Genomic DNA, 14,053 nt, shown 5'->3' on the forward strand with positions numbered 1-14,053 from the left:
GCACGTCGTTCACGCTTTTATAGTGATGCATTATTAGCGCATGTCTAGTGATATCACTTAAACTAAGGATAGAAACCGCATCAGTGTTTCATACCAGTGAGAACGGTAAAAGATATTCCACGAATTGAGAACAGGATTCTAAATGTCTCCTATAAGTTTCAAGTGTAATGAAACCTTATAGTAGGTGCCTTGGATGGATACAGCTTCATAATTACGATCTCAATTATTCAGTATGAAGTATTGTCATAGACATGGGTATAGAAATGTGAGAATGGAAAAAAAATCGGTTCTCCTGGCAGGGTGAGAAGTTCCCAGAACTGCTTCAACAGGAGCAGAGTGAGATTCGCTGAATACACCCAATTTGCCAGTGGTCTGTCATCTTGTAGACAGCAGACTTATTCCATCCGACGAACAAAGTTTGTGATCTCTCACCTCTCCACAGATTTAGTCCGCCCAACGAACTAAGTCTACAATCCCAGGAAGGTCGTAGCAGGAAATGAACTCAGAACTCAAAGGCCTGGAAAAATACTACAAAGTATCTAGTCAAGTTTTCTTGTAATTTCCCCATCTCCTACCCTGGGTTAATACATATTTTTATCAATCCCAAAAGGATGAAAAGCTATTTTGACCTGGATGTGATTTGCAAGTCAGAATGAATTAGGCAAGGAATTCTCCCCAACCTCTAACGACTGTCACCTCGCCTAGTGCATTGCGTTAGCAACTTTATCACTGACTTTCAGCAGCTTTAGGAAATATATTCTGCTGTTACTGTTCCTTTCACTCCGTTTTCTTTTATCTGTTTTGGCCAGTTTTACATTCAGGCATTTTGTATCGCATAGAATTTTGGATAGCCTTTCTCTTTTACAAATACATTTTGTAGATAGTTTCTACCTACTACTACGCTGCAAATGTTTATACGAGAAATCTCAGTATGTGAATTGGTTTGACACTCGTTGGTAGGGACAATATACAATGAATAAACAGTTTATTGTTCGCAGCTTTTTTATAAAAATTGGCTTTAAAGAATTACCACTCTACGATATTTGTTATGAAAATTCATCGTAGAGAGAGAGAGAGAGAGAGGATGAAAGAAGGATAGAGTGTGTGTCATTGTGATGTTTAATTTCGTCAAGTGGCAAAAGAATTTTTGGCCTACATTTGTTTCTGAATTAATCTCTTCAATTATCGTTCGTCCCGGATATTCCGAGCACTTCACAGTTGCAGCCCCATATATTTCGTAAGAAAGATTTGATACCATACACTCACATACACACACACGGGGGGGGGGGTGTAAAAAGTTCATGGTTTTTAAGGTATCGCGAAGGCCTGATTGGAGGCCCAACATTACGATTTCTTTTACAAGGATTAGAAAAACTGAAAGACTGCTGCGATAATTGTGTGAAACAGAGAGGAATATGTTGAATACATTCATAATTAACTGATCTTCCTGTATTTTTCTTTTACCCAAAGCCAGGAAGTTTTCAACCGGTGATGATTAAACATTCTGTGGATAATTTATAATATTTCACCGTGTATTGGCTAAAGAAAATAGCCTAATATTGGGGGTATATAAGCTCTCGGACCATTTTCTTTTCAGTCGAGGGCGTATATGCCCCAATATTAGACTATTTTCTTAAGACTGTGAATACTTATAATGTTAAAGTCTATAATTATTTACAGATTATATATATATACATATTAGAGAGAAGACACTATGTGGACACCCTTATGCTAGAAATAGATCCGCTATGGTATTACCACTAAATAATGTTCTCTAGAAAAATTTAGCAAAACAACCAAAACGTAATCGAGCAAGACAAAAGAAAAAGTAATAAAAAGAGGGATTATTCGCATACATGTTCGACTATTAACATATTACGTAATTTTACTTACATAAATATTTTACTTGCATAAATTTTTCTTGAGAATATTTCTGAGTTGTAAAACCATAGCGGATCTATTTCTAGCGTAAGGGTATCCACATAGTGGTTTCCCTCTAATATGTATATAATACAATTTTTACTGAAACTTCAGCTTTTTTATATGCTAGACCACTGGTGTGAAATCGATGTTAATTAAATTAATATCTAATTTCTCACACTCATTTAAAATTTATATATGTATATATAATACACTTTTTAAGCTTGATAATCTAATAATTCTTTCAAACTTTCTCTTGCAGTGTATCAAAGTACCAATGCGTGAAAATTGAACTGATTGCTCGGTCATTCTTCAAAATGGTTATAGGTATGTATATCCTGTTGCCTATACACACATCCAGTCGCTGTATCATTATATTTATTCGTGTATGTTTGTTGTGTGTGTGTAAGCGGCTGCTTCCCAACTACATTTGTGCACACAGACACCTGCTTGTATAATTTTGTTTGTATATAGCATGGTGTCTGTTTGTATTAATGTATTAACCTTTTTACACCTTCTTTATTATACATCACATTTTTTTATCGCGGTATCTGTAAATACATTTTTAGAATATAGACATTTTCGCTTTTAATATTTAAATAAGTAAAACCAATATAATTCAACAATAACACTCGAATACATCATATCTTTCATGTTAAAGACGATATGGATGTGCAAGTCAACTGGTACCGTTAAAAACTTTGCAAATCATGGGGAAAGCCTTATTTATTTTTCCTTAATTTAAGCTATCGTTTCAAATCTCTAATTTTATTTTTCCGAATGTTCTACATTATTTCATTATAGAAATTTACCCAGTGGCAGTATATATTGAAGACAGAAAATTATTATAATTAGATGAACGATTCCTTTGGTGAATAACGCAACTACTTTCTTCTGACAATATTATCAGAGCAAATTTGTAATAAAATGTTGTCGAAACGAATTAACGGTTGCGTTTCAAAGGCAATCACACTTTAATGAAAATTTAGTATTAAATTAAAACCAGTAATGTTTGCAAATGTCTCACTGGTAGAAACTTAGATATCACTTTAATACAGAACACTGTAATCAAGTATCCTACTGTTACTTTATCAATCAACGATGAACAGCAAGTCGACATGGGATCATCTACGCAGTTCTTCAGCATGCTGGATATAGCAGTTAAATTTACTTCTTTTTTGCTCTCTTTATTGCCCACAAGGTGCTAAACATAGAGGGGACAAACAAGGACAGACAAAGGGATTAAGTCGATTACATAGAATCCAGTGCGTAACTGGTACTTAATTTATCCACCCAAAGGCGACCTCGGCGGAATTTGAACTCAGAACGTAACGGACGACGAAATACGGCTACGCATTTCGCCCGGCGTGCTAACGTTTCTGCCAGCTCGCCGCCTTACATTAAAATTTCCTTCTTATCAAACCTCACCGTTTTAAGAAAAGAAATAGGTTATTTCTATTGAGGCCGAGTCGGGGTGGAAGCGTAGCAAGGGTGGTGAATGAGGGAAAGCTCTACCCCATGCGATGCTGTATAGGAGCAGTACTTTTAGGTATAATGTATAAGCCTGTATAGGCTGAGGTTGAGAGGCGGCAAACTCAAAGGCTGCCCGGATGTCACATTCTCTTGGTAAACAACAACAGCAACAAATACGATAATACTATAAGTGTCTGTGGAATTGTATACTCTTTCACTTGTCTCAGTCATTTGACTGCAGCCATGCTGGAGCACCGCCTTAAGTCGAGCAAATTGACCCCAGGACTTATTCTTTGTAAGCCTATATTATTCTATCGGTTACCTTTGCCGAGCCGATAGGTTACGGGGACTTAAACACATCAGCATCGGTTGTCAAGCGATATTGGGGAGACAAACACAGAATCACAGATATATATATATATATATAATATATATATATATATATATATATATATATATACATACATACATACATATATATGCATACGACAGGCGCGTTCTTTCAGTTTCCGTCTACCAAATCACTCACAAGGCTTTGGTCGGCCCGAGGTTATAGTAGAAGTCACTTGCCCAAGGTGCCACGCAGTGGGACTGAACCCGGAACCATGTGGTTGGTAAGCAAACTACTTACCACACAGCCACTCCTGCGCCTATATGATATGTATATGTATTAAATTTTGTAAACATGAATATTTATTACATCAGTAGGAATAAACAATATAATTATTTTAGATAACACGCTGTATTCTCATTTGGAAATGAAACGGACTATCAATACAAATGAACATACACATGCACACACACACTTATAAGTATCTGTATGCTCATTCATATTTATTTTCCATTGAAGTACATTCAATAACTTGTCAATACTTATGCTATGGTAATGTTATCTAATTCAATAGACCATGTTGTATTGATACGTGTTTTATTTCCCGTGAAATATTACACTCTGAAACAAAAGGGATTGATAGTTTTAATGTCATGGTATACTGAAATGTTTTGTCCTATAGATAAGATTTTACTGTTAGATACAAGTTCATTCCGCATTGAGAAACTACACAAGAAACATATTGTTGTTGCTATTAATATTATTAATATCATTAACGCGGCGAGCTGGCAGAATCGTTAGCAGAACGGGCGAAATGCTCAGCGGTATTTCGTCTGCAGCTACGTTCTGAGTTCAAATTCCGCCGAGATAGACTTTGCCTTTCATCCTTTCGGGGTCGAAAAATTAAGTACCAGTTATGCGCTGGTGTCGATATAATCGACTAAAATCCGTTTGTCTGTCCTTGTTTGTCCTCTCTGTGTTTAGCCCTTTGTGGATAGTAAAGAAATAGGTATTTCGTCTGCCGCTACGTTCTGAGTTCAAATTCTGCTGAGGTGGACTTTGCCTTTCATCCTTTCAGGGTCGATTAAATGAGTACCATTTACACACTGGGGTCGATATAATCGACTTAATCCGTTTGTCTGTCCTTGTTTGTCCTCTCTGTGTTTAGCCCCTTCTGGGTAGTAAAGAAATAGGTATTTTGCCAATCTTTACGTTCTGATTTCATATTCCGCCGGTGTTGACTTTGCTTTTCATCCTCCAATTAATTTCGGCTTGACAAAGCTTTGCACACAACAGCAAATATATTGTTTGCTGTATATATTAGAATGGCAGTTCTTAATGAGCCGTGACAGAAGAATTTGGTCTATGTAGATGATGAAGCATAGCAATGTTGAAACACGTGTCATACAGACTTATGGTATCATCCTTGGTCCAACTTCATTTTTTAAAAATTTTGTGTGCACATTGTCTATGAGGAGAATCTCTCTCCTGAGAGAGTTTCCTTAGTGAATAAAGTCCATTCTACCTTTGATTATACACGCCTATATTTTAATCATCAATAGTTAGTACACCTCTAACAAACACACACAATCAAACACGCACTCATATTAATATATATATATTATTTCATGTATAGAATAACAATAAGAGCTACAGATAATTTCTTGCTATGAAGACACGTGGCTAGGTAGGAGTTTATAATGCGATTTGTGTCTCCAAGCAATCTTGAGACTCTGAACCTTTGAAAATCAAGAGGCTGGTACATGAGAGACCAGCGTTCTATTTTCAAATAGAACAGGTCATGTGCTCAGAACTTGAATCTGTCTAGCCAGGTTTCTTCGTGACAAGAAACCATAAGTAGCTCACACCTCCATACCTTAAATGATATTTATCGCCCCTGACTGAATGGAGTAAATTTTTGTTGATCTTACCTTAACGAAACTGTAAACTATGAATATGCATATGTATTGGATCATCCCATTAATAATGCAGTTATATATATATAGTTGTTCATGTTATTGATGTGGTATATCAGTGCGATGCATCGAAATTATTGTAAGACTTAAATAAAGGTGCTTGAAATTCATTTTATTCTCTAATAGATATTTTCAATGTCCTAACAACCGGTTAATCACATATCATTTATTATCCTGCGACATACGACCATAAGCATTCCATCCGTTCCCTGACTATCCTTCTTTATATATATATATATATATATATTATATATATATATTATATATATATATATATATATATATAATGCACAGCAAGCTTTTCGACAAACGCTCACGAGGAGCCCATGGAATGCTGTGCATTTTGTTGGAGATTAAGTTCCTGGATATATATATATATATATATATATTATATGTGTGTGTGTGTGTGAGTATATCTATATATATATTATATATATATATATATATATATATTATATATATATATATATATATATATACCTTATTGAAGTGTATATAAAACACACTTTTGTTTCCTAGTAACTGTCCCATAAATTACCCTGTAAATTTGGGCTTCCCATACGTCTTAATGCATATTTATTTCCTGAATATGCGCAGCTGAAATTTGGGTCTAATATGTTTGTTCGCCTTTTATGTAAGTAAATACGGTATTATAACAGATATCCTAGCCATGACCATCCTGTTCAATGTAGTTTCTCCATTTTCAAGTGAGTAGTGTGTGATTGGAGGGATATTTTTTTCTGCGATGTCTATTGAGTCAGTTGACTCTGCAATGGACTCTCTATCGACTGAAAGTGTTAAATGTCTCATCTACTGAGAATAGTAGTTATCGGTTTCACTTTACACAGACATTAGTCGGCACAATTTCGTAACCATTTTTCGATTCCGCAATCTTGACCAATATTGCTTTTCGAATACTTCTTGCACATATACAACTTAAACACTTATTCTGATAATTCAGAAAGTAGAACAATAATATTATCTAATTTGTGAATTTCCCTTTGGTCTTTTATGAAATTTTCTGGAGATCTCTGTAAAAGCCATCCACAGGAGACATATAATTTGCATACAAAACTAAAGTGATAAATGTTTTATCGGCCTTCATGTGTATGCAACTGTTGACAATAATAAAACGTTAAAGTTCGCAGTAATATCAAGTTACTGCGACTCTCGACAGTTATATTTCCTTACCATCAACTATAATATTTAAAACGGAATGTTAGCAGTAAACTTTATATGCATACCACTCTCCTGAGTATATGCTATTAATTTTTAGTCACGTTCTGGTGACCGCAGTATATAGCACGAGGCAAAAATCATAGCGAGTAGTTAAAAGTAAGACATACTTTCGTTTTACTTTCAGTATATTTACTTCGGCAGCAGAAAGAGCGGATCTCATGTCCTACGTATGAGTTTACTAATGGTTTCTCAATATATTACTGCATTCACAGATTCTTAGTACACTCACAGATTTATGAAAATTCTTATATACTTTTTTTATTCATATTCCAATATAAGCGCAGGTATGGCTGTGTGGTTGAGAAGTTTGTTTTCCGACCAGTACCCTAACCAAGCGTCATTTCCTGCAGTCCCAACCCAACTAAAACCTTGTGAGTGGATTTGGTAGACGGAAACTGCAAAAACCTAGTGCTAAATAGATGTGCGCGCACATGTATTTTGATATCATGTGTTGGTTGTAAACGACTGTCACCATCATACCAGTGGTGGTGTTCGTTTCCAGTTTCCCACGAAAGTCATGTCCAGCTGTGGGGAACTATTACCGCGATTGGAAGCAAGTGGTGTTTGAAGACAAGAAGGTTCTTTGACCGAGAAAGAAATCTGTGTCAACGAATTATGTCTGCCCCATGCAAGCATGGAAAAGTGGTCGTTAAATTGTGATGATGGCTCCACTATAAAAAATGGGTCACTTCAGAAAGTAGTGCTCTTCTTATTTCTTTACTGACCATAAAGGGCTACATACAGAGGGGACAAACGGATTAAGTCGATTACGTCGACCCCAGTGCGTAACTGGTACTTAATTTATCGACCCCGAAACGATGAAAGGCAAAGTCGACCTCGGCGGAATTTGAACTCAGCGACGGCACGCTACTTTATTAACACAAGAACGTAACGGCAGACGAAATACCGCTTAGCATTTCGCCCGGCGTGCTAACGGTTCTGCCAGCTCGCCGCCTTGTAGTGCTCTTCTTGACAACCACTCACCCACGTAGCGTAAAGAAATATAACCTAACATATAGCCTCATAGGTAGCTGGTTTAGGAGAAAGAAGCAAAAACTTATCGAACTTATTCTATGAACTAGTTAGGATCCTTGCTCGAGCGATGTGTAGAATTCGCAAAGGATTTCATAAAAGAAGGAAAAAGAAAAAAGGAAGTTATTTGTTAAAACTACTGTCAGAAGCTGTTTTATTTTAGATATACCTATTAAAATACTCAGTGTTACCTCCCTTTGAGAAACGGTTCCTTTATCGAAACGACTTTGTCTAAAAAGCAGTTGGATCTTGAGCCTAGAGGGAACAGTTGACTGCATGCCGAAGTATGTAGTTGTGTGATTGTACCTATACGTCTCGTGTATTTATACTTGTGAAAGTATCCCTAACAGGAAGAACAATTTCATATAAACTCTAATAAGTAACTGAGTGTCCATATACAGTTGATACATGGGTATGCTGCCCTTGACTCTACCTTGGTGTCCTTAAAATTCCTAGATTCTATTGGATCCTGCAAATAATATATATATATATATATTGGTAAGATTGTTGTGTCAGCAAGAAGTAATTAAGATGAAGCTAGATGTTGATTGAAAAAACAATATGGTATATCGGGAATTTGTTAGCAATAACAACCATAATCTATTTGGGATTAATTGCTACAGTCCAGTTGCTTATCGCTTGGTTTCCATGACCACGAGACATTTAAACTTCGTCGCTCCCTCATTTATATTAAACTTTAATGTTGAAAATATCACAAAAGGTCTTTATTACATTAATACAATTTCTCTTTATACTGTGTTCGATTTACATAAAACGTCATGCATATACAACGCATCGTATGTTCAATTGTTTCAATGCACATATATTTGTCCTTATCACATCTAATATTTCATCCGTAACTATATCTTTGAATATCTATTAGTAAAGATGTAACTATTTCTGGCTATGTGTATTCCGTTATTTCGAAATGACATGATCTGCGACATTTAAACACGTTCAATAAATTGCATAAATGATGAAGAACAAAACAAAAGGCAAAGAAATGGTAAAAAAAAAAGTAACAACAACAACTACATCAACACAAAACTAAAACTGAATTTCTTGCCAAACATCACATGGAAACAGTCCATGAAATTATCCATAGTGAACGATTAACTTAGTTAACTTAGTTATATATGCTAGTTATAAATGTCTGTCTCTCTGCTTGCTTGTATGTCTGATTGCTTCTGTTGTATGTATGTAGATGTAACTCTGAACCAGTGAATGTAAATATTCACATTTGTCTGTATTATATATATATATATATATATATATATATACAATGTCTAGGGAGAGTCATGCAGAAACTATATATATATCGTTGTGTCTAGGGGGAATGATTATGCAAAGATGATATATATATGTGTGTATTGTTGTATCTAGGGAAGTCATTATGCAAAAATTATATATATATATATATATATATATATATATATATATATATATATATATATATATACATATAGTTTTTGCATAATGGCTGTCCCTAGATACAACAATACACACACATACATGTACATTATTTAAAGTTTCTTGGCTGTATAAGTTCACCACGCCAAATGTTCAGAGACTGTCTCCAATATTCTGATGAGGAGGGTATGTCATATGTATGTATATATATATATATATATATATATATATATATATATATTGAAGAAAGGGAGAGAGAAGAGAGATCATTGTTAAGAGCGTATCAAAACATGATTGTGGCAGGGTGTTTGGCGTACCAATAACGGCACATACAAGCAAACACATCTATCTAGAATTACAACCAGTGCAGGCATATAACGGTAGCATCCGCCAAAGCAGGAGGATCAGCATATATATATATATATATATATCAAAGCGAAACCAGAGAATGTAACAATGATCAGTGAGCTCGAACAAGAAAATATTGCGTGGAGTGGAAATTTTAAAGATGGAAATGAGATGGCAAAATACCGTAAAACATTTCATATATCGATTTTTTGACAGTGTCATGTCCTGACATCAACGTACTGCCACGAGCCTCACAAACACATCGGTTTTCATCAAAATTGGACAAAAAATGCAGAAGTTGTAAGGAAAAATAAAATCGTTATGGGAATTTCCTTTCAAACGCCCGATTGAGCTCACATAAATCGATGCCAACAGAGCATTATCGAGTTTTCAAAGATTCCGGCCTTATCTGAACTTCAGGGCATGTGATCTACCTCTGTGCTAAAAATCATTAAAATCTGTTGGACGATGTGGGAGGAGTTATAGTAACCCCAAACACACAGACAGACAGACACCATTACACATTTATGTATATAGATTACTGTACCCTGAAACGGCCGTTGGAGCACCACAACTAAATTATTTAAACTGGACTACCTATATTATTTACGGAGTTATATTTTTATTCTTTAATGATTTTAACATCGCTTTTAATCTAATAATATTTATATATAATTTTATACATCAACATTTTTATACCTCAATTTGATTTTTCTATTATGTTTGTATATATTTATGTATTCATAAATTTTTAATATGTTTGAATATTTTAATGACTGATACCTTAATATATTTTATTAACTGATATACATCGATTTATGGCTGAATATGTGTTTATACTAAGTGTTGAACCTTCTTGGAATCTCCTCTTGAATATATTTTTATTATATACTAGCACTATGACCCGGCGCACATACACGCGAGTATTGTCCAAATCTCCGACCAATCACATACATCTAGCTGGCATTCGATTGGCGTATCAAATTTCAGGCATTTTGATTGGGCTTTGGATAGAGAATTCACAAAAAAGTCACTTCTATTGATTTTTTAATGGCTTTACGGGGTGACTGGGGAAATGTAAAGATGTGCACGACCACCATTGGATGAGTTTGAATGACAATAGAAAGTGCGAGCCCTCTAACTGAAAAATTGTGGATTTGTATAAAGGACACGCACACAGACATTTTGCCGTTTGTATATAGAGAGATATGTATCAACTCACACAAACACACACATAATATACACAATAATTCCTATTTGTCCTGGAGTATCCTGTGGTTCTATACACAAGCACCTATGAATGAGTTTACAGATACGATTGTGTGTGGTTCACATTACAATAAACAATACCTTAAATATTTAGATTATAATATGATTGTAATGCATTTGTCTTCTTTCATTTCTCTCAGGCTCACCTTACCATAATGACAAAGATGCCTGCAAACACATACAGTTGGTGAAAGCCTCCACGTTGTATTTGTTACGTAAGTAATATTTTGAAATTTAACATATCTATGTCTGTATATATTTATTCTCCTTTATCTCTCTCTCTCTCTCTCTCTCTCTCTGTCTCTCTCTCTCTCTCTGCCTCTCTCTCTCTCTATATATATATATATATATATACATATATATATATATTTGTCGTTTATGGAGACATGCGTACGCAACTACACACACGCCTGTACTATATATATATATATATAGTACAAAGTAAGAAACAGCTGTAAGGAGCATTTTATTTGTATTATTCTTATGGTATTAATAATTTGCATATTGATGTATATTGTTTTGTTCGATTTTCATGTTCCTATTTATATAGTTAATAAATAATATGAAATGGTAATATCTGTAAGTTGATGATTGAAATTAATTTGTTCCTCCATTTTCTTATTTGTATTATATATATATATATATATATTGTTGTATTTCGCGGGGATGGTCATTGTTAACAATAATAAGGATAAAATAAATGAAAGTGAAGAACGAATATACAGTGCGAGTGTTTAATTGTAAAAAAAAAAAATACGAGAGTATGACAATCCGAAATATAACAATATTTGTTTTACCCACCCCGATTTCTCATTAGGAATTTTGAAAAATAAATTCAGATAGAATGTAAAAATTTTTTTCTTTTAAATTAAAATTTTTCTTAAAAAACATCTTCTATCGCCCCCTCCTCAGCTCTTTCTACTTTCCAAAGTCAAAACCACCTGATGTTTTACGTATGGGATATGTTCGGTTACGCATGCATAGACTTCTGAAACAACCGACGAAAGACCATCGAGCCCTCACCCCCAAAATCTCGATATGTTAGAAATAACATTTAAATGTCTGGGAACTATTTTTTCTTCGGCTAACTCTACTTGATTCTAAAAAAACAATGTGTTTATGGGGACGAAACTATTGAAAACATCAATACATGTCAGAGCGACAAAGAAACTAGGAAGGCACCAGGTGGTCGTGTGATGTACTAGAAACAACAGCTTAACCTCCTTAAATCAACAATTCCACCTGAATATTATCTTGAAATTATAAACAGAAATAAATTGCAGAATTGAACTGTCCGTATTTTAGAACTATGATTCAAAATATTTCGAAAGAAATTCGATATTTTTCAATTTATGGAGAGGCAGGTTTAATGAAAAAAATTTAAATGGCTTCACTATTGTTTTTTAAATTGCGTTTCATTTTCTGTTAGAAAATAAAGTGGGGATTGTAATAGTGATCGCTGATTTCCCATTTTTTAAAACTCCCCAACGCTTTTCCCATCGTAAAACCATGTGTAGTGCAAAAAAAAAGGACAAAATTTGTAGTAAAGAGTTAGGACAGGGGCATTGAAAAAATTAATAAGTTTTCAAATTCTTCGCCCCACCCCACGAAAAGAGTCTCCCATTGTTTTTAAGTGCTTAAATTGGCATTCCGTCGGTTACGACGACGAGGTTTCCACTTGATCGTATCAACAGCTTGCTCCCCAAACACGTGTGCCCTTAACGTAGTTCTCAGGAAGATTCAGCGTGACGTAGAATGTGACACGGCTGGTCCTTTGAATTACAGGTGATACCCATTTTTGGCAGCTGAATGGACTGGAGCAAAACGATAAAGAGTGTCTTGCTCAAAGACAACGCGTCGTCTGGAATTGAACCAACGATCTTACCATCGTGAGGCCAATACGCTAACCCCTAAGCCACGTGCTTTAAGGAAGGAGGCGTCATAAATTTTCAAAACATTTTCTCAAAAAGTTAACCCCCGCAACCACTCATCATTTGTAAGGGTGTGGTTGGAAGAAAAATTGAAACATCCCAGTCAAAGCTGAGAAAATCCAAGATATGAGGGTTTGCTATTCTGGAGGTCTGCGAAAGGCTTTCTATTATGCAAGTTACCGAGTGACGATGGGATACACAGCTTGTATAATGTACACACTAACACAAATGCATACATACGCGCGCATGTGTAAGTGCTGGCGTGGCTGTGCGGAAGAAAGCTTGCCTCTTAACCACAAGGTTCTGGGTTCAGTCGCACTGCCTGGCACCTTGGGCAGGTGCCTTCTAGTATAGTCTTGGATCAACCAAAGACTTGTGAGTGGATTTGGTAGATGGAAACGGTAAGAAGTCCGTTATATATATATATATATATATATATATATAGATAGATAGATAGATAGATAGATAGATAGATAGATAGATAGATAGATAGATAGATGGATGGATATCTATGTGTGTGTATTTGTGAATGTGTTTATTTCCACCCCGCCCCCACCAATGCTTGATAATTTATGCTGGTTTACGTCCCCGTAAGTTAACGGTTCAGCAAAAAATACCGATAGAATAATTACCAGGCTTACAAAGAATTAGTCCTGGGTCGATTTCTTCGACTAAAAGGCGGTGCTCCAGCATGGCCGCTGTCAAATAACTGAAACAAGTAGAAGAATAAAAGAATACACACACACACGTGCATGTATATATATATATATATATATATATATATATATATATATAATATATATATATAATCAGATAAGGGTAGAAATTGATATTAATCTGTGTTCTCAAAAACAATTCAGCAAAATACCAATGCGTAAAAATAAGCAAGACAAATGAAAATATACGAAATAGAAAACGATTTTTCCGTGGAAAATGGCGATTTTGACGTCTATATCTAGCATACAGGCTGTCCACTTTTAGTGGTCAATCCTCAAAATTTTGTATATATATATATATATATATATATATATATATATATATATATATACGTATAGATAGATATACGTGTGTTTGTGTGTATACAGAAAGACATACAAAACCGAGAGAGAGGAAACCATGGATAT

At 35.0% G+C, this 14,053-nt stretch overlaps 1 protein-coding gene across 1 annotated transcript in view; it reads left to right on the top strand.

The window, feature by feature from the left end:
- Positions 1 to 14,053, top strand: part of LOC115218431 — a 598,209-nt gene that overhangs the window by 564,677 nt on the left and 19,479 nt on the right. Inside the window, exons 9-10 of the mRNA XM_029788240.2 lie at positions 2,183 to 2,247; positions 11,139 to 11,213. Coding sequence (XP_029644100.1) covers positions 2,183 to 2,247; positions 11,139 to 11,213 — 140 coding nt within the window. The remainder of the gene's footprint in view (positions 1 to 2,182; positions 2,248 to 11,138; positions 11,214 to 14,053) is intronic.

This window comes from Octopus sinensis, linkage group LG13 (genome assembly GCF_006345805.1).
Source record: "Octopus sinensis linkage group LG13, ASM634580v1, whole genome shotgun sequence".
Taxonomy (NCBI): domain Eukaryota; kingdom Metazoa; phylum Mollusca; class Cephalopoda; order Octopoda; family Octopodidae; genus Octopus; species Octopus sinensis.